The sequence below is a fragment of the Onychomys torridus genome, chromosome 7, assembly GCF_903995425.1.
Source record: "Onychomys torridus chromosome 7, mOncTor1.1, whole genome shotgun sequence".
In the NCBI taxonomy this organism is placed as follows: domain Eukaryota; kingdom Metazoa; phylum Chordata; class Mammalia; order Rodentia; family Cricetidae; genus Onychomys; species Onychomys torridus.
Genome location: NC_050449.1, coordinates 47951191 through 47972526, shown reverse-complemented (window position 1 = coordinate 47972526; position 21336 = coordinate 47951191). Strand labels below are relative to the sequence as shown.

The 21336-nt window shown below is 51.3% G+C and overlaps 1 protein-coding gene across 1 annotated transcript; it reads left to right on the top strand.

Moving 5' to 3' along the window:
- The first annotated feature begins 1648 nt into the window (after positions 1 to 1648).
- Cib2 (calcium and integrin binding family member 2) lies at positions 1649 to 20069 on the top strand. Its single transcript, XM_036191624.1, has 6 exons — positions 1649 to 1904; positions 7181 to 7215; positions 14848 to 14959; positions 16253 to 16400; positions 18827 to 19022; positions 19377 to 20069. The coding sequence occupies exons 1-6, from the start codon at positions 1854 to 1856 to the stop codon at positions 19396 to 19398; spliced, it is 564 nt and encodes a 187-aa protein (XP_036047517.1). The 5' UTR covers positions 1649 to 1853; the 3' UTR covers positions 19399 to 20069.
- Positions 20070 to 21336: the final 1267 nt, after the last annotated feature.

Below are 21336 nucleotides of genomic sequence, written 5' to 3'. Positions count from 1 at the left end.
GTTTATTTATGTTTGAGCTCCTAGAACTAACTCAGTAGACCAGGCTGGCCTTGAACTCAAAGATCTACCTGCCCCTGCCTCCTGAGTTCTGAGATTAAAGTGTGTGCCACCTGGCTCTGGGCTTTGTTTCTTTATGAGGGGTCCCATGTCCAGTTGGTTGTACAGTCAATAAATCTGTATGTTTGTCTGCCCTAAATCTCTTTTATGTCAAATTAGTGTCCGGGCTTAGGCTGAGGACACTTAAAGGATTCTGTTTCTCTTACAATACATTTAATTAAAATGCCAAGAAAACATCACGGTCTTTGTCACACTTCTCTGGATATAGTAAGTTCTCTGAATTTTCTCAAGTAGCAAAGAAAGCCAAGCAAACTCTGTCCTCCTCCCCAAGGAACTCAAGGGCCTGAGAAGCCTTACACAGTTGGGTCAAAGGCCAGATGCTTGCCAGGCTTGCAGTCTTTACACTACCCTCCCCGAAACCCTACCCTCCACTCCAACCCCTGGTCACACATGCCACACTTCCTTCTTTTTCCTGCTAGGGATGGAACCCAAGGTCTCCGGAATGTTTTGCAAGCACTCTACTACTCAGCTACATTTCCTTCCTTCCAAGAGAATTTCAGAGCTCAGACCTGCTCCTCTGCATGGGGCTGGCAAAGAAGGGCTTGTCCAAGGTCAACCCACGTGTCAGAAGCAAGGCCTGATTCAGATCCTCCTGTAACTAGCCTGGCAGAAAGGAAGACATTCTAGAGAGACACTTGCGTCTATCAGACTGGTGAAACAATGGGCCCCAAAGAAATGGGAATTTCCACAGAAATCTCATCCTGGGAGAAGGAAAATGTACCAGCAGAGGGGGAACTTGTCTCCTGGAAAGGGATACTTTTTTTTTTTTTCTTTTTCCGTTTTTTTGTTTTTTGAGTTAATGTCTTATTGTATAGATCTGGTTAGCTTAGATCTCACTATGTAGACCACACTGGACTTGAACTCACAGCAATCCACCTGCCTCTGACTTCCCGAAAGAGATTTAAGACAGTGTTGGGTCAGGGATGGGCAGGACCCTACCTTGACCAGGACTGCTTAGATGTGCATATCCTTGGCCCTCTATTTAGTTTTTTAACCTCAGTTTAGGATTCCAAAGCCAGACTTGGGTTCTCTGGACCTCTTAGTCCCTCCTCCCAATGCAGCCACATTGAAAATGTCCTTTTTCTGCTTTCAACTTTTAATTTGGTTCTTTTAATTTTTAATATTGAAAACGGACCTGACTTGGGAAGTAGGTTGTGACCTCGCCAAGCTCAATAATACTCTCATTCTCAATCTAGGACCACACACCCATCAGAAGCCCCAGGACTGTGCCAGTTCTATCCACATTCAGTCCTCAGGGCATGACCCTGCGGGTGAGAAGTGCTGGGTGCGGCCGGAGGCACAGGAGGCACAGATAGTGGCGGGCCAGCAGTCAGGCAGCCCTCGGAGGCCACCGCTTGGCCATCCCAGTGCGCTGCAGAAGCATAGACCGAGCAGGCTTCTGTCCCCTGGGAGAAGTCACCTCCCTGCTCAGTCTAAACTGGTCTAAGGCTCCGCCTCCTTCTCCCCCAGGCGTGCGCGCCTCCGCCCCAGACCACGCCTCTGGCCCCGCCCTAGCCCTAGACCCGCCCCCTGTCCCAGGCCCGCCCAGGCCCCGCTTCGCCCCGGCCCCTGCGTCCCTCCCACTGAATTGCCGGACCGAGCCGAGCGGGCCAGGCTAGGCTGGCGACGCTGCCCACCGCCAGGCTGGCAAGGGCCGCGGGCGCCGGGCTCGGGGCTCCAGAAGCCGCTGATGGGAAGCGGCGCCCCAAAGGGCGAGAGGCGACGCCGCGGCCACCATGGGGAACAAGCAGACCATCTTCACTGAAGAGCAACTGGACAACTACCAGGTGAACCCGGCGCCGCGGCCCCTGTAGACCTCCCCTCCGTCCTCTTCCGAGGCCTCGCTTTGAAAGCGGAGTCACTGAGGTTCAAACCGTGCCGCCGCCTTCAGCGCGCAGCGTCACCCTGGGTGGATGACTTCCCCTCCATGAGCCTCAGTTTCCCAGGCCAGGGAATAAGAGCATTCCAATTAGAGGATTCTGTCAGATGCGCCTCACCCACCTCCTCTCTCTCATTAACCTTCTCTCCTGCCCTCTCAGGCTGGCCCCCAGCACTTCCTCCCAGCCCACTGGGCATGACCCCCATTCCAGAAAGGTCTTGGAGTAGGGAGAGGACAAGAGGCCCCAAACGCAAGTTGCAGGTTGGGGTTTTGTTTATCTGTTGGGGTTTCTATCATTAAAATAACTGGAGGAAGGAATCTGCATAGCCACCTCTCTCAACTTACTTTGTGGTCCCAGTAGCCACTCTCGCCCCAGATTCTTCCAGTTTCAGAGCTAGCTATTCCTGTCAGTGATCCCCAAACTCCCAGCCATGGGAACATTTTTCTTTTGGTATAGGAGGAAAGTTTCTCTCCTGGCTGGCCCAGAGTCCTGCCCAGCTGCCTAGCTCACCTCGACAGGCACAGGCGGCTGTAGTCTCCCCAGGTATTCTACATCCTGAACCCTGCACTCCATCTGCCTTAGTCGGTTTCCGCACTGGCCAGGTTCAGGCAGTTTCCTGGGCATGGGATGCTTTTCTCACATCTCCCAGTAGTGCCTCCCATCTTTCAAGGCCCTGCTGTGAAGTTTCTTCTCTGTCTCTTCTAAACAGATTGGGCAGGCCTGTTTCCAACCTTAGATGTCTGTAACCTTCATGAATATTCAGTTAGCAAGAAGACCTTACTTCCAGTGTAACCCCAGGGAGGGAATTTGCACAGGACAGGGCAGGGTGATAGGAAGGAAGCTCTTGCTTTGACTGGAAGGTTCAGAAACAGTGCAGAGCTTGCACAGGGCCTTGAGAAAAGAGGATTTTTGCCCAGCACGTTCTAAGAGGCATTCTGGGTGGAGGTGGAAGGCAGGCAAGCACCCCAAACCCAGAAGAGAAGAGTGGCCTGGTGATGGCGGGGAGCCTGCATCCCCACTCAGACCAGCCTGGCATTGAGTTACTAGTGAGACCCAGTCCAGTGTTGAGTTCTGATCCTTTGCCAGGACTCAGCTAGACCCTGCCAAAGAAATGAGAGCCGTGAAACATGAGAGCCTCACATCTCCTTCCCTCTGGTTCGCTAGCATGGCCAAGTAGGGCTGAGTGGGGGCACCGGAGTTACATTCCATCTTCCAAGTAACACTGGGTTTCCTGGACCTTCACAGCCTGACAGTCTTCTCTTTCCCAGGCAAGAGTCGCGATTCAGACGCCCCTGATTCCCAAAGTTTAAGGGGCTGCCCAGGCCACTTATGTGCATGGCACACCCGTTCTCCTCACCCTCTCCTCCACAGGGCCCACTGCCCTCTCCAGAACCCACTGCACGTCCCCAGCTACTCCAGCTGTTTGCTGTTTGTTTGTTTTCAATTAAGAACAAGCCCTGTGACTCAGCCTGCTTTGCATCTTACCTTGAGATCTCCATCTCTAGACCCTGGCCTGCTCTTGGAAGTCTCCTGGGCTCAGAGGTCTAACTGGAGTTTCCTTCCCCTCCTTGGGCCCTTGACTCCAGCCACAGTCCTTATAGTCTTGTCTTTTGTCCCTCTTCTCTTCTTTCTCTCCTTCTGTTGTCCCCTACTTCCTCCCCCCGCCCCCACTTCCTTCATCTTTCTTTCCAAAGGCAGCATATGCCTCACTGAAAATCATGGACAGAGTTGGATTGACTTTGTGCTAGCCAGGCCTCTGTAGGAAACCCTAAGAAGCCATCCATTGGACCTGGATGGATGTGCGAACATAAACATTGTGCCCAGCTTTAGGGAACTTTCCAAACACACAGGTACAGCCGCCTTCTCTCCAGGTAATTCTGGTGCCTTGGGATGACTGAATGGAGTCGGAACAGGGCTCAGCCTAGCCTGGTCTGGGTTCAACTGGTCTCCAACTTCACTTCTTACTTGAAGCTCCAGGCACTCTGCAGGGCTTCCAGTCAAGCTGGAGGTGTTGTCTTAGCTCCTCACCAACAGTCTGTCTAGGCCTCACATCTTCAGGAAGGGTTCCTTGACCTCATCCTGGTCCATTCACCTGGGAGTTCTCAACGAGCCTATGACATATATACCTCTCCAGTCCTTCCTCTGGCCACTGAATGGTTCCTACTGGGTAATATACTCCTCTCTTCCTGTGAAACCTTGTCTAGGCACAGAAGAGGCTTGAGGAAGGAAGGAGGGAGGGAAGGAAGGAAGGAAGGAAGGAAGGAAGGAAGGAAGGAAGGAAGGAAGGAAGGAAGGATTAAACACAAACATAACATACGGTTGGTTCTAGGAGAACTCCACACAGGGATTCTGAAGTCCTGGATTCGAGTTGTTGTTGGGCAGTTGCCACTATGGGGGCTAACAAGTTGGTGTTCACTTCTGGGCCCAGATTCCCACTTTTGTGGTGGGAAACCTTATTAATCCAGATATGCTTATGTCACAGGACTGTCGTGGGGATCAATTAAGGTCAGTTTGGAGCCTGCCCTCCAGCCGAATGGTGATTGGTGGGGCCATTCTCAGGCTGGGCTGGCGGAGTCCGAGAGGAGCCCCCTCTCCTTCAGATGGGCCAGAGAGTGGCTTGGTTCCTGACCACTGCCGTAGGCAGTCCGGGTACACAGGAAAGCAGATGCCAGGCAGAGCTCTTGAGTAGAGAGGGAGAGGGAAGGGGCTGGAAGTGCTGGAGAGGAGGGGATAGGTGGCTCATGCATTTGGAGGCAGAGTTACGTTTAAATGGAAATGACCTCCAGGCTTCTATAGTAACTAGAAGATCCCAGCCTGGCCTGTGTGGTGCTTCCAGAATCCTAAGACTGCAGTTATCTCAGTCCAGGCCCCCGAGACTCAGTTTTCACACCTGTAAAATGGGGAGATGGTGACTGTTCCCGGGTAGTGCTGAAGATGAGATGAAAGTGGCAATTTAGAGTCCCTCGTGCAAGGTACCTGGTAATTGTGTGCTGGCTGTGAGGTGGTTCTCAGCCTGGGCTACTTCAGAATCACTGAGTGACTGGGGGTGAAGTGGGAGCCCTGGGGGATTGAACCTAAGGCTTTCTGTGTGCTAGGCACTCTACCATTGATGTATACCCTCACCTCTAGTCTTCTCACTTTTAACATGCTTACACAGTATCTCACTAAGTTGCCCCAGGATGGTCTTGAACTTGTGAGCCTCCTTCTTTAGCCTTCTAAGTAGTTGGAATTACAGGCCTGTTTGGAAGGATTGAGTGGCTTTGAAGGTCACTGATGTCTGGGAGGACCCAGGGACTTCCCATTTCTTTGGTCCGAGGGGTGGGAAGGTCCAGGTATTTTAAACTGCTCCCAGGTAGCACTATTCTGGTGAAGGTTTTCTCTTGCTAGTAGGATCAGTACCCCCTGGGAGGGCTTTTAAAGTACACGGTACCACCCAGAGTTTTTGACTCGGGAGTCTAGTCCAAGTGTTTACATTTCTACCATATTCCCAGGAGGCTGCTGCTGTGGCTTGGGCGCCATACCTTAATGATCAGTGCCAGTAAGGTGAATCTAGTGCGAAGAGGGCCCAGATACACGGGAAACCTTCACACCTTTTGCCAGCAGAACTCTTGAGGGGTCTGTATATTTTCTTTCTGACTCAGGGTGTGTGTAGGAGGAGGAGAGATGGAGGTCAGGACCCCTCTCCCCTATTCCAGGTCTCTGACAGCCCTTCCAGGTTAGTTAGCAGAGCCCTGGTCCTTTCAAGTTGGTCCCTTCAGATGGCAGACCTAGCCCTCTACATAGGGAGTCTGTTCCCGAAGGCTCAGCTAGGCTGTCTGTGCTGCCTGCTCTTGGCCTCTGAGAACAGCTGAGGGACCAGCCCCTAAGCCCTCAGCCTGCCTGAGTCTTAGTCCTAGACAGAGAGTGTTCTGTATGCACTGAGTGGGGATATGGCTGCTGCTTCCCGGCCTGAGCTGACTCCTACGGAGGAGCCATTGCTAAAAGCAAAGATGAGCCCTTCAGAGGAAACCCCTGAGTTTCCAAGGTGGGCATGGCAGCATGGAGTCTGTCTGTCTGTCTGTCTGTCTCCTCGTAGACAGCAGGTGTCATAGAAAGACAGATTCACTGGGTTTCATGGGAACCTGGAAATTCCACCCACCTTCCTCTTTGCTTGTACAGAGGCAGCAAGGAAACCCTAGCTGTTGCACACATACCATGGGCATCCTCTTTGGCCCACCTCAATGTGCAATCCAACCGGCCTGGTGTCTAGCAGCTCCAGGTCTTCCAGAGCCAGCCTGGCTGTCGGTAAGCCTGGGCTGTGTCTGTTCACCCCCTCATCAGTGCGGCTCTGCTTAGCATAAGGCCCCAGGAGGCCCCATGGGCTCTGCTGAGACTGAGGCCTTCTTCCTTCATGCTGTAACAGTGGGCAGAGGAGCCAGACAGCAGGAGATAATGAAAAAGTCGTGCATTGGTGGGCATTTTAAGTCCCATTGGGTCACTTTCGCTTCCTCTCACTTAGGCCTGGTGTAGTAACCATCAAGTAAGACTCTAGGCCATGGATGGATGGATCTCATCCAGACAGACAGGTCCTTGAGTCCAGATGCTCCCTTCCCATCCCCCTCTTCTGGGGTCTACCCCTCATACCTCAGCCTCCATCTCTCTAATGCCTCCTCAGTGTGAGATCCCTTGTTCCTTCAGCCTAAGGCCACAGATCATGTCCCCAGAATGGTAAGTCTCCAAACTCAGGACGGCTGCCCATGGCGACCCAGGACATCTGCTTTATACTGCCTATCCACATGAGGCCCTGTTCTCAGTGCCTAAGGTGGCATGCCAAGGCATCCTGTTGATCCACTCTTGAGGGTCTCTAGAACTGTCTCTTAGCTACCTCCCTGCTCTCCCACAATGTAACCCCCGACCTTCAAATTACTGTGGCCACCCATGACTCCATGTTCTCCTTTGCCAAGTACCCGACATGTGTCACCCAGCCCTACCCCACCTATGGGTTGCTATCCTGGGCCCAGTGGTGGTGGTGGTAGAGAGGTGGATCACAAGCTTCTGGAAGCATCTTCTGGACCTGCTAGAACTGGCTGTCACCTCTGGGGAGGCCTGAGGAGGGGAGCAGGCACTCTTTGTCTGCCTTGGCCGGTTGGGGCCCTGGAGCTGCAAGGATGCTAAGGTCCACCATGTGTGTTTTCCTCCTGCAGGACTGCACTTTCTTCAATAAGAAGGACATCCTCAAGTAAGTGTGGCTTCTTGTCTACTACATCTCTGGGGCTAGGGCTGTGGCAGAGGTGGGGCTGAGGAAGAATGTGAGACTTGAGTTCAGGTGGGCCTCAGGCACACATCAGAGCTGCAGTATAGATTAAAGGTCTCACTGCTCCCTGGCACTTATCCTCCTGGGAATGGGGCACCTGCTACATTCTGAACTCGAGATAAAGGGTTTAGGGCACAGTCTCATTCAGTCCTCACTGGGACCTTGTAACACGAGAATCCTGCTAACTCCCTTTACACATGGGACTTAACTTGGCCCAAGTCACTAAGCCAGGGTCTGGAGATATGGCCTTCTAATTCCAGGTCCCTGGCTTTTTTTTTTTTTTCTTTCATTTGGGACCTGCTACCATAGGGACTCTCCCTGCCTGCCTTCCCCACTCCCGTCTTTTAAGCTAGGGGTCTCTAATACTCCACTGGCTTCAATGTCTGTCACCCTGGGATGTCCAAAAGCCAAAGACATGCCTACCACCCCTGAGCTGTTTACCCTGGGGTGTCCAGGACAGCCCCTCTCTTTGTGGGTTCAGGAGGGGGTCCTGAACAGGAGAGATGGCAGAGTTGGCAGTCTCAGACCAGTGAGCAGGCATTACCGGATGCTAGGAAACCTGCAGCCCTTGCTGGCCCCCTCTACCTAGGCTATCCGGTGTCACTAAAAGCAGCAAAGTCTCAGGATCAGTTTCCCTGGAGATCGATGCTCAGGCTGGGGCTACAGCCTGGTGCAGCCTCCCCAGAGAGCCTGTTGTCGTTTGTCACCATCCTGACCACTCTGTGTGGACAATGTCCCTCTTCTAGCCTACTATCCTGTCCTGTCACTTCAGTGGGCAGAGGATACCCTATTTTCACTTCTGGGGGCATCAGAGGCCCCCCAAATTGGTCTCAGGCCTGGGCTGTCCCCCCATATCCACAGCACTGGAGTTCTCTGGCCTCAGAAAGGTTTGGTCCTCTTTCTGGGGTGCTAGTACCACTATCAAGGGGCAGTAATCAAAGCTGTGCCATCTGACCACTGGGATCAGCCTATCCAGAGTGATGTGTCCTCAGTGAGGGTTTCTGGGGCTTTTCAGTCTTACCGTATTAATCCTCTATTTAGGTGTGCTCCCAACTTCCTTAACCCCTGCTGTGTAGACGCTGAGTCTGAGTGGCTTGTATTCTGGGGCTCACAGTATTTCTAGTCTGGTCCAGTTCCTTGCCACCCAGCACTTACGATGCTCTTACAGCCAGCCAAGCTCTGGAGATCCCTAGGCTCAGTAACTAGCTTTCCTGGAGAATTCAGGTGTTTGTGCCCATGCCTGGCACCTGGACATGGTGCCTATTAGCCACTAGTGAGCGTGTAAAGAGTGTGGTAAGGGAAGGGGGGACTGGCCACGGGAGAAGAATGCTCGAGGCAGGCAGAATGCAGAGACAAAGACATGGCCTGCATCCCCTTCTCACCCCTACCATGGACTAGTCCTCCTCATCAGCAAGGTCTCGGGGAAGAACGGCTTAAGACCAGGCCAAGAGGTGCAGCTGCTCTGACAGGCCTTTGGGGTTATCTCTGGCTCATTAGCAAATGAAGGGCTCTTGGGTAAAGGGTCCTGGCTCCTCGTAACCCCGGCTTTTTTTATCTCCACACTAGAGAAATGTCAGGACCCCTCAGGCAGCTGGACACCCTGTCTGAGCTGTTGCCTGACCGGTTTCGGGGTGTCACCTCCAGCAGAGGCCCGTGTCACTGACCCCCACAGCCCTACCAGGCCAGCCTCTCTCCACTGCTCACATCTCAGTGAGCCCCAGAGAGGGCAAGGAGCAAAGACCACCCAGCTGTGTACAGCAGGTCAGTGGCAGAGCCAGGCCGGCCAGCCCCTGCCTCCACTGGCCTGCCCTCCCAATGCTTTCATGCAGCTTCCCCCCTTCTCCTCCTCCCAGCTGCCTGTTTCCCTGGTAAGCTGCACCCTGAATACTGACCAGATGGCAGGGAGGGAACTTGAGCAGGAGGTTCTTCTGTCAGTGATTTGGATCACAGATAACCATGGTCCCGGGCTCGACTGCTCCCTCTACCAACAACTCCAGTCGATCCCATTCTTTCTAGGATCAGCTCTTCCATCCCGGCACCGCGGTGAGTGGGCAGCCCACTCCACCATCCTTTCAGCCTCTCTGCTTCCTGTGGGTCAGAGCTTAGCTCTTCCCTGTCCTCAGTTACACTTTGTTCCTGAACGCATGGACAGGAGTCCTTGTCCCCTCCATCCAAGACAAGCCTGTCCAGGTGACACCCTAAGGAGTCTGCCAAGAGATTACTTCATTGTTTATGTTTTTAACCTTTTAGACATTGATGTAATCGATTTTAATTACACTTTATTTTTTTCTATCACACATGAGGAGTGTGAAACTTAACTTCCTGCAGGGGCCAACCTGCACGGTGAGTAAAGGAAGTGGGCCAGGCTCTGGATCATTTCTGAAGAGCTAGCCCCTCCCAGCCCCAGCAGGATCGGCAAACAGATGTACAGTGTACAAATCTTTCAATTTGTAAATGTTGGCAAATAAATTTGAAAATTTAATTTAATTCCTTCTTTTCTAAAAATTTAATGTATTTAAAACCCCATGTGGGAGCCAGGCATTTGTGTGGGCTATCAGTTTCTGACTTTTCAGAAGGATCTGTCTTTCCCCTAATGATTTCAAATGCTGTTTATCATGGGCTACGTCTCATTAATATTTGGGTTTGACTCTAATCTGAGTCTGGCACCAATGTCTATTTCTTTTTGTTCTTTTTTGGGGGGCTGGGCAAGAGGCAAGACAGATCTTGCTATGTGGGGTTGGCTGGTTGCAAACATTCAGAGGTGGCACTGCTTCATTTCTTCGGGTTCTGGGATGAGGGCTTGGCTTTGCCTCTCCCTCTTCCTCTTCTTATCCCTCCCGCTCTTCCTTTCTCTCTCTGTCTTCGTCGTCCTCTTCTTCTTCTTCTTCTTCTTCTTCTTCTTCTTCTTCTTCTTCTTCTTCTTCTTCTTCTTCTCCTTCTCCTTCTCCTTCTCCTTCTCCTCCTCCTCCTCCTCCTCCTCCTCCTCCTCCTTTTTATTGTTATTATTATTTTGGTTTGGGTTTTTTGTTGTTGTTTTTGGTTGGTTAGTTGGATTTTTCTTCTTGAGACAGGGTCGCCCTGTATAGCTCAGGCTGGCCTCGAACTCGGGATCCTCCTCCAGCTTCAGCCTCTTTAGTGGTAGGAAGGGCTCCTTTAACTTCCTCAATCACCCAGGTGGCTTTCACGCTTGGTTTCATGCATCTAGAGTAGCATGGTTGTCATTTCTGGTCCTGGCTGTTGTGATGGGACACATGTATAAATCTTTTTTTAACTCGGTGTCCTTTATTGGGGGAAGGGGTGACAGAGATATAGGTCTGTCTTTTCCTTTTTTTTTTTTTTAAAGATGATTTTCCTCCCACAGTGATTTGGTGTTTCAAATTCTCTGTGGAGTTCCTTAAAAATTTCTACCATCTAGTTGTTTGACTTTTTAATTTTAGTTTTAGTTTTTTAAAAGATTTATTTCATGTGCATTGAGTGTTTTGCCTGCACATATATATGTGTACCACATGCCTGCCTGGTGCCTACAGACGTCAGAAGAGGGTGTTGGTTCCCTGGAGCTGGAATCATGGGTAGTTATGAGCCACAATGTGGGTGCTGAGAACTGCAGGTCCTCTGTAAGAGCAACACTGCTAAGCCATCTCTCCAGCCTCATTTTTTAAAATTAATTAATTAATTAATTAAGGTTTTTTTGAGACAGGATTTCTCTGTGTAGCTTTGCTCCTTTCCTGGAACTCACTCTGTAACCCAGGCTAGCCTCAAACTCACAGAGATCCGCCTGCCTCTGCCTCCCGAGTACTGGGATTAAAGGCATGTGCTACCACCACCCGACTTTTATTTTATTTTTAGTTATGTATATGTGAGTGTGTCTGTGTGAATACTGCCATGTGTGGATGCTTGAGAGATCGGAGGTGTCAGATCCCCTGGAGCTGAAGTCACAGGTGGTTATGAGCTGCCTCTTGTGAGTGCTGGGATGCTAACTTGGATCCTATGAAAGAGCAATACATCCTCATAACCTCAGAGTCATCTCTCTAGCCCCTAATTGTTTTAGAACAGATCTGTATACCAGGGCAGAACCTGGCTTTTCATCCCAGGAAATGCCTCCCCATCCTTTGGGGGTGTCCATAGCCTGATCCCATGCTCACCTCTTCTGGGGAGTCTCTGGCAGTCAAACAAGAGAGTAGAAATAGCTGCAGTGTGACTCTAGGTGGTTTGTGCATATATGTGTACTTGTGTGTGCATGGGTGCACATGGTTTTTGCTTGTTGGTTTTCTGAGACAAGGTTTCTCTATGTAGCCCTGGCTGTCCTGGAACTCACTCTGTAGACCAGGCTGGCCTTGAACTCACCGAGAGATCTGCTTGCCCCTGCCTCCTGAGTGCTAGATTGAAGGCGTGTGCCACCACCGCCCAGCTGCATTGGTACACGTGTATGTGTAGCACGTCTGTGTGTGCATGCATGTGGAGGCCAGCAAACAACCTCAGGTGTTGTTCTTCAAGCCCATCCACCTTTGATTTGAGACAGTTTCTCATTGACCTGGAGCTCACCAAGTGGACTGGGCTGGCTGGCCGGTCCTCAGCGATCTGCCTGTCTCCTACTCCTCAGCACTGGGATTAAATGTGTATATTTCCAGGGATAGAGAGATGCCTCAGAGGTAAAGAGCACTTGCTGTTCTGATAGAAGGCTCCGCTTCAGTTCCCAGTACCCCCGTGGTGGCTCACAACTGTCCCTAAGTGTGTATATGGTGCACATACATAAATCCAGGCAAAACACTCATACACATAAGATAGAATAAATGAATCTTTAAAAAATTAAATAAACATTAAGTTTTTTTTAAAACAACCCCCCCCCCTTTTTTTTTTGGTCATCATGCCTGACATTTTCTTTTCTTTCTTTGTTTAAAACATAAGTTCCGGGGATTGAACTCATGTCCTTTACTGATTTTACTGACTTGATCCTTGGTATTCAGTGGTCTGTGTATCAAAGATCATCTCCTTAGCCTACCAGATAGCTTTATGAACACTGCCCTATTTAATTTTCTCAAGTGGGAAAAATGATAGACTGATCCTACTTCTGACTGAAAATTATTCTCTGTGGTTACTCCAGTTACCCAAGGTCACCCCACTAGCTAGTGAGTAGTTTAGGTGCAGTTCCAACCTCAGCCTAGCTGCACAATCCCACAACTTTGAGGGCATAAGCAAATTCCCAGAGGCACCCAGCACCAGCCATAGCACAGGTGGAGGGAGTGGATGTTAAAGTCTACTCCGTAATGTAATCATCAAAACACCACAATGGACCTGTTAAAGGTGAACAGATTGGCCAAGAATGCTGGCACAGGCCTGCAATCTCACGGAGAGGCTGCAGGCTGCTGAAGCAGGAGGTTTGCAAGGCCTGGCTATACAGTGAAACCCTGTCATCCTCTGCCTCCTCCAAAAAGCACAGGAATTGCAAAATATAAATTGTAATACAAGGACTGTTATAAAAAGAAGAGCAATATTCCTCAATGTAGGAAATAGCGGAGAAAATCTGAGCGTCTGCTTGTGGAGAGTTCCAGCTTTGATCTGGTCACCCTGGGGTCTGCTGACCCCCTCTCACACAAAGGATAGGATTTTAGGGTTTCCCCCCTTCTGTTCTGTCCTTGTGACCTCAGGTCCTTTGGTGGAGATGTGTTCCTAAAGAGTAAGCTTGTGGCATTGTGCTTATTTTGTTTGCTTATTCAGGATGTGCTCTGCTCTAGGAGAGCCATGTTTACCAGGGTGGCTTGACGTGCAATGTGTGTGTGTGTGTGTGTGTGTGTGTGTGTGTGTGTGTGTGTGTGTGTGGTCAGTCCTGGGTTCAAATCTTGTCTTCACTGCTCATTCACTGTATAAGTGCTGAAAGGCACTTAATCATTTGGTCTTCAGTTTTCCCATCTGAAAAGTGGGAGGCTAATACCTACTTCTCAGGGTGTCTGGGAATTAAAGTGAGCAAGGACACCCACACAGCACTAGTCTGGAGACAGAGGACTTGACAGATGGCAGCTTCAGTCATTTCCGAGTTCACTGAGGAAGCAGTCAAGTGCTCTATGAGACACCAGGGGTCAGGTGGGACTCAGATGAACGTTGGATTGGCTGCACTGAGGAACTTCCTAAGGGAGGACCCAGAAGTTTTAGGTCACTAAGAAGACCTGGTCTGATCCGATTTTGAGGTAGAAGGACTGATCCAGCCCAGGAGATGTGAGGTCATACATGATCCAGTCTGCTCCAGTCTGGGGCCTCACCTTGGGTAAATTGCCTACCTTTGCCCCTGGCCAGTGCCCCTGCATCTGCCCCACACACCAAACATATCACAGATGCACTCTCATGTGAGTGTAGTTGGAACCTGCCTTGGATGGAGAGATGACCTCTGGGATATAAGGGACCTGGACAAGGGACACAGGACAAAAGAGGACAGGATGATGGGAGACTTCCAAGTGACATGGGATTGGGAGGCCTCACATTCCAGGGGTGATGAGCAGCTTACTGAGGTGTCACAGCCTCCTGAGTACAAAACAGGGGTGTGGGGTAGCGGCTCGGAACCAGAGACATCAGCAAGGATGGCTCGGCTCACTTGGAAGGCTTGGTCCTGCCAGCCCCAGCAGGAGGACGGCTGTGAAGATCCATTCATAGGGGCTCCTGGAGGGCATGAAGGATGCTGAGCACTCTTAGCCACTGACCTTCCAGACAAGAGCTAGGCTTTGGAGGACCCTAGTTGTGGCAAGCAGAGGAGTGGTTATGTTTGTTATGTTCTGGACTTCCCAGGCCTAGGTTCCGCCCTGGACCTTGAAGATCTAGTTCTGTGGCCTCAGACAAACCTCTCAGCCCTCAGTTTGCTTAGCTGAAAACTGAGGTCATAATGGGTTGCCTACCCAGTGATGAGCAGGAGATTAAGGTGACTTTTGTCAAGCATGGTACCTGGAACATTAAAAACTCTTAGAAAATAATTGTGTGTGTGTGTGTGTGTGTGTGTGTGTGTGTGTGTGTGTGTGTGTGTGTGTGTATGAGAGAGAAAGAGAGAGGGAGGGAGGGAGGGAGGGAGAGGTCATAGGACAGCTTGTAAGGGCTGGCTCTCTCCTTCCACCATGTGGGTTTCAGGGATCAAGCTCAGGTTGTATGTTGACAGGAAGTACCTTTACCTGTTGAGCTACCTTGCCAGCCCCACATAGAAAACTTGAGAGACCAAATCAGGCCAGGTGGGGAGTGGGCGAGGTGGGGAGAGATGGAGAAAGAGGGAGGTGGGAGATAGTTGCTCAGCTAAGGAGCGGGGAGAAAGTACTACTATCGGAGAGGACAGTGATGGTGGTTCCTGTATGCGTGTGTTGAAACAAGGAGGGCCTGGGCACAGTTGGGTCACCAGTATGGGGATTTTTGCAGGACCTGCTTCCTGTCCAAGCTATGCCCACTGTGGGCAGAGCTGACAGCTTCCTATTGGCCCGACACTTGGTCCTGGTTGCAGACAGTTTGTCCAAGCCTAGATGGGGTGGCTCTGGGTCACTGGGGCTCAGGGATGGCAGCCTCCAGTGTTTTCCTCTGTTTCTCTCCAAGGCTCCATGCACGGTTCTATGAGCTGGCCCCCAACCTCGTCCCAATGGACTACAGGAAGAGTCCCATCGTCCATGTGCCCATGAGCCTCATCATACAGATGCCGGAGCTCCGGGTATGCAAGAGGCTGCTGCTGGTGGTTTTGGAGCATGGGGAACTCACACCCAGGCAGGGAGTAGAGGCTCGGATCCAGACTGAAGCCTGACCCTACCGCTGAAGCTCTCTTTCCCAATATACACTTTGCATAAATGAGTTATGGAAGTGGGTAGGGCTTGGTAGATGTACTGTGGATTTGTGGTTGCCCACTGCCCAGCTGTTGGCCCATGCCCATCTGCATGTCCCTATGTGGAGTAGCCTGGGCTGTACTTGGCAGCCCTTGGTCTGCTCTTTAAGATAATTTTTCTCTCTTCCCCTTGTCTGGTCATGGATTCTTGGTCATCTCTAGTGACACAACTCAGACTCAAACTTCCTGGGAGTCTTTTTAGAATGTTCGTTTGGATTTGGGCCATGTTGGGTAGGCTTAGCCAGCTCTATTGTATGGGTCCTCAAGCACACACCTACACATTGAAGGTTTCTTGATTTCTTCACATGGGATATAGAAAGGACACTCCCGCAGCATTGGGCACAATTCCACAGGGCTGTGGGACTTGGCAGAAGTGGGATGTATGGCTTAAGGTAGGGTAAGAGAGCTACATGGCGACCCCTTGGGCCTGCATCCCAATGCTGTCCTGAGAGATGACAAGCACAGGCTGACCCTGGAGAGTACTGCCTGTCCTTGAGGGAGTGGGGACCAGGCTGAGTGTCATGGAGAGTGTGAGGCACTGTAGGAACTTGTTTCTAGGCCACTGGGGCTGATCTGGGCTGAGCAGCTGTGATGGAAGGAATGTGGCCCTGGATGACTTGGCGTCACCGGAAGGAGCAGAGACAGTATTGGAAATGAGAACAAATGGGCCTTGTGACTGGAGGCATCGGAACCACCTCTTGCTGCTTTCGTTGGTCCAATTATCTGACACGTTGGGACCTTACTTCCATCCCTCACCTGTCTGGCCTGAATTAGCCTGAGCCGAGGACTTCCCAGAGCGGTTGTCTTCTTTGCTGGGGACATAGCCCAGGGTGTGAAGGAAGGAGCCTGTGTATGTGCCTCTGAAAAATGGGGTAGTTGTCATGGAGGCTCTGCTCAGCTTGCTGTGCTCATGTGGACCCTGTGTAGCATGAGAGCACGCCTGCTGAGTAAGGTCCTGGATCAATGCCTTGATCTCTACCTTGGCAACTCCTCCAGGAACCCATTAAGTAGCTGTGATTATTGCCTCACTCTAGAGCTGACACACACAGGTTGTCACAAGCTACCTTCAGATTAGCCCAAGGCCCCTGCCTCATGTACTTCAGTGACGGCTGTGCTTACCTTCAGGAGAATCCCTTCAAGGAGAGGATTGTGGAGGCTTTCTCTGAGGATGGCGAGGGAAACCTCACCTTCAATGACTTTGTGGACATGTTCTCTGTGCTCTGTGAGTCGGCACCCCGAGAGCTCAAGGCAAATTATGCCTTCAAGATCTATGGTAAGGAGGGCTGGCAAGCAGGGCAGAGCTGTAGTGCTGAGGGGGCATCCTATGACCATTGGACCATCCTCTTATTGCTGGGTACACTAAGGTTGCTCTTTGAGGACACCTGCCTCAAGGGCACACATCATGTCTGAGACTCATCTTCAGAAAGAAGGAAAGACTCTCCCACCCTGGGTGGGTGCTAGGGTGAGGAATAGGGACTAGAGGACCAGGGGAGATTGGTTTCCTGGAGACAAGAGGACAGACACCCCAACAGAGTGGGCAGCAACGCTTGACAAGATGAGGAAGGTTTGTGATGTGATGGGAGGGGTCAGTGAGAGGCTAGAGAGGTAAAGTAGGCTGTGAGGAGTCGGGGGCCTTGAGCTCAGGACTAGGACACTGCAGGGTTCAGGCAGGGAAGGGCAGTTGTATTCTAGAAAGATCACTGGGGAAATTTGAATTGTGAACTAAAAAAGCCAGGATACCTTCTGGGATACAATGATGAGCCAGGTGGGGAAGGAAATCCACAAGAGTCCCCCCTCACATGCCAGAGGTAGGGTCTTCCCATTTCCCCAGCCTGCTGACCCACTGGCCACTAGAGGGCGCTGGTCACACAGAATTCTCCCATAGCTACATGGAGGCTACCACACAGCTCACCCACTGTGCCTGGGTCAAATCCTTACCAAGTCAGATCACTGAAGCCCAAGAAAGGGTTTGAGCTTTTACTGGACCAGATAAGAAGACCACAAACCTCCCCGCACCTTTGAGAAGCTGGTGCATCTCAAAGCAGAGGGTCCATCAGGGCTGCCTATTGATTTTGTGATTATTTTAAAGGACTTTGGTTTAGACATGTAGTGTAACATACTGTGTTTGCATATAAGAAAGCAGACACTGCCTGTCCACCCTCCATATATGTAGCTTCTAAAATTTCATCCATTATCCCTCAGTCTTGGACCCCACAGTGCTGTCCCTGGTAAAGACTATTGTCTTCCTACAAGAAGAAAGTGCCGAGCCCATGGAGGTCTCCAGTTTTTACTGTTAAATTAGCCTAGGATTCTATCCAGCCCACTAGCCACATATCAGGCTTTTTCATGAAAACCCCTGCAGGCCCTTCAGGAGCAGAGATAAACCCCACTTCATGCCCTCTGCAGAGGCCTCCACAGGCAGGGGCAGAGGTGGGCAGCTCAGGTTACACTGGTGGGCCTCTGCTCTACATCTGAGTTGGTCAGGGTTGTGACATCAGAGAGGTCCTTGTCCTCCTCAACTCTCGTCACCTGCAGAGTGCAGGCATTAAGTAAACGAGGAGGCAGAGTGGCTCTTGTCTTCATCACTGCGTTCACGACAGCCGAGTGGGCAGCAGGCGTTCAGTGGGATGCCTAGACAGTGATGCTTGGAAACTTGTAGGCCAAGTGGGTGTTTGCTGGGCAGGCATCAGAGGCATGGGAAACCACGTGCACAGAGCTGGCAGCTGTGATCTGGGGATAGAGCTAATCATGATGAGCCTGCACACAGCTCAGGCCCACAGAACCACTGTGTGTTCTCTGGGGACAGTGGTAATGCCTTTTGCCTAGGAGACCCAAATCTGCCTTTATTCTGTGCACAAAGGCCTTCCCTTCTCTGGCCTCTCTCTAGGGCAGTGGTTCTCAACCTTCCTAAAGTTGTGACCCTTTTATACAGCTTTTCATGTTGTGGTGACCCCCAACCACGAAATTATTTCATTGCTACCTCATAACTGTAATTTCCCTACTGTGATGAATCATAATGTAAATATCTGATATGCAGGACATCTGATATGTGACCCTCAAAGGGGTCATGGCCCTCAAGTTGAGAACCACTGCTCTGGGGGATCCTACATCTGCTGACTTGACTTCTGTTTTTGTTTACAAAATTGACAGATTAAGTTGTACATACTTACTGCATACAACAGTGTGTTAATTAGTCATGTATATCTGGAGGCCTACCAGCAGTGTGGGTCTTAGAGTCAAATGGACCCAGTCAGAATCCTTGCTGTGTCTCTCACTGGATCTCTGACTTGGACTCAGCACTTGGCCTCTCTGGGTCCTTGCTTCCTTGGCTTTAGGAGTCCACTGTGGGGTGAGACCAGGAAGTCTATTTAGCTCCAGGGGGAAATTCTTAGGGTGCTTCAGATTTGGAACTGTTTGGGCTGTGGCTGTGTGCACCCTCCTTGTGGGGGTTTGTAGGTTCCCCTAAATGTTAATTTGTTGGCTGTGGGTGTTTAACATATGCCTTGTGTGTGAGCCTGATGGTTCCAGGGACCCCACTATTGTCTGAGATACTCTGGGGACTCTGGAGGCTGGTGGAGAAATCAGGGTGGTCAGCTGGGAGGAAGGGGCAGTACTGGACAGGACACCTCCCTCCTCGAAGCCTCTGGAGGGCCCCAGCCCTGTCTTGATCATCTCTGTTCACCCCCCCTAACCACACAGACTTCAACACTGACAATTTCATCTGTAAAGAAGACTTAGAGCTGACGCTGGCCCGACTCACTAAGTCAGAGCTGGATGAGGATGAGGTAGTGCTTGTGTGTGACAAGGTTATTGAGGAAGCTGACCTGGATGGTGACGGCAAGCTGGGCTTCGCTGACTTTGAGGACATGATCGCCAAGGCCCCTGATTTCCTCAGGTGCTGTTATCCCTGGGCCTGGGCTTGGGTTGGATAGGCCAGAACATTAGGGTCACAGCTGGCTGCCTGGTTTCATGGGAGTGATATATGCAGGCCGGAAGCAGCAGATCGAAGCCCCTCCCCCTAGATGCATGACTGGCCCTTACATGACTATTCATATCACAGAGGGACCAAGACCTTCCGTGGAGCATGGGAAGGATCTGGACTCTGGAGGGTGGAAACTGGATACCTGGCCTTCTGAGCCTCCTGTAATTACGTCTGTGAGCTTCTCTAAGGAAGTGACCAGGGTGAGGTTAGCTTTTCCCTCTGGAGCCTTCTGCCCAGCCTCACACCCTCTCTCCTTTCTCTTCCCAGCACTTTCCACATCCGAATCTGAGGACACTGCCAAGGCTGCAGGGGCCTGGTAGTCCACCTTCTGGCCTGCTGTCTGTGCAGGTACGGGTGGTCCAAGCACTTCAAGAAAGGAGCTGTAGCCTCTGGGGTTCTCACCCATGGACATTTCCTGTGGCCCTTTCAGCAAAAAACAAATAAGAAACTTGAGAGCAACGAGGTTGTGAAGAGCAGGACCCTTCCCGGGGCCCCAGTGGTTCAGCCACAAGACCAACGGTCCCCCTGTGGGCCCTCTCAACCACCTTCTCGCCCAGTCCTTTTCTTACCTAGCAGTGTCTCCTAGGAGGGGAAGATGGGAAACCCAGCAGGAGGGGTGGGGCTGGGTTACCCATATGCCGGGTAGATACCCCATACCCAGGGCTAAGGGCAAAAACCAAGCAAAACGAAACTACAAACAAAAGAAACAGAGACTGGGGTTTTAACAAGCTATGCAATCTTTTACTAAAGCTTTTACCAAGACTGGGCTGCACCCCTCCCCCCTGCCTCTCCTGCCCTCTACTTTCCCAATGTGAAGCTGGGTAAGCAGTGGGTCCAAAGGGCTCTGCTCCTGGGTCTTGAACCCTGCCCCACTCACCCTCCCCAATGACATGGTGTCACTGGTGTGTGCTGACCTCAGATTTGTGAATTCCTAGGAATAAAACACTTTTGTGTCCTGCACTTTCCGTGTCTGTCGGCATTAGGAATGCTCGGTGGTACCTTGCGGACAGTCTGTGAAGTCGTCTTCTGTGTCAGGAGCTAACTTTGGTTTCAGGCTGTTGGGTGAGGATTGTTTCCATCTTCCTAGTAGTGGTTACATCAGCCTAACAGAGTGCTCACCACTGTTTGCTCCAGGCTATCCCACTACTCCTAAACCTTTCACCACCACCCCCGCCCCCAACAGACAGGGACTTCTAGAAGTTCTTCCTTCTAGAGGGAGAAGGGCATTGGCTAAGTGTCTACCAAGAAATGGCTTTCCTCACAAAAGTGTACTGAGCCAGTTCTGCGCAGGGCCTGGGTGGAAGTAGGTGGAGAGGGGCCTCCTGTGATTGGAGGCGGGGTAGAGAGAAGAAAGCAGGCCAGTTGCTCACCCTGTGGAAGTGGGGCACATGGACGAGGAAGAGTGGTACAATCAGGAAAAGATCCCGGGAAGAGCCATCTTGGCCAAGGAACAGCTGGGGCAGGAGGGCTGAGTGTCCGATTCCAAAGCTGGTGACTGGGAAAAGGCCCAGGAGCTCTCTGGAGGCAGAACCACCAGGCTGATGGTGGGTTCCATGGAGGAATCTAGGTTGATCCAAAGTTCAGGACTGGCTGGAGGCCGAGGGCAGGCAGGGGTGACCTGCTCACATTGGCATGGCATCAAGTGTCCCCTGACTGGCTCCATATTTGCCCAGCTGTGCATCCCAAGTTTAGGCCTGCCTTATTGAGGGTCTCTGTTCAGGCCCTCACTAGCTATGTCCTCAAATAGGTTTCTGGGCCTCAGTTTCTTCATCTGCAGCACAAGCTAGGAACTTGTGTAGTGAAGCTAGGAGCAAGATGAAGGAGTGGGCCAGGAAGATAGAGGGTTTTTTTTTGCGGGGGGGAAGGGGCAGTTCCCAGGGGCCCAGCCTGCTGCTGGGTAAAGCCATGGCTTTTGAGCTGGACTGTGGCTGGACCCAGCTTCTTACTCTAATCCTCCTGGGGCAGGTACAGAGGATGTGGCTCCTGGCCTTCTCCCCCATTGCATGGCAAGACCATGAGGAAGGGAACTGGTTTTGTTCTCAGGGGTAATAGCATGATATCATTTAGGCAGTTGGAAGAAGGCAGTGTGTCTTGGCAAGGGGCCTGGCACATGCTTGCTAAGTATCTGAGGTATGAGGCAGGCTCTGTATGTTCATCAGCCCTGGCCTCTACATGTTCTCCCAACCCTTCCTTTAGTTAGTGCCTGCTCTTGCTGGCCTTAATTCCT

Coding starts and splice junctions, on each gene's coding strand:
- Cib2 (XM_036191624.1), top strand. CDS start 1,854: ATGGGGAACAAGCAGACCATCTTCACTGAAGAGCAACTGGACAACTAC. Junction 14,960..16,252: donor TACAGATGCCGGAGCTCCGG/GTATGCAAGAGG, acceptor GCTTACCTTCAG/GAGAATCCCTTCAAGGAGAG. Junction 19,023..19,376: donor AAGGCCCCTGATTTCCTCAG/GTGCTGTTATCC, acceptor TTCTCTTCCCAG/CACTTTCCACATCCGAATCT.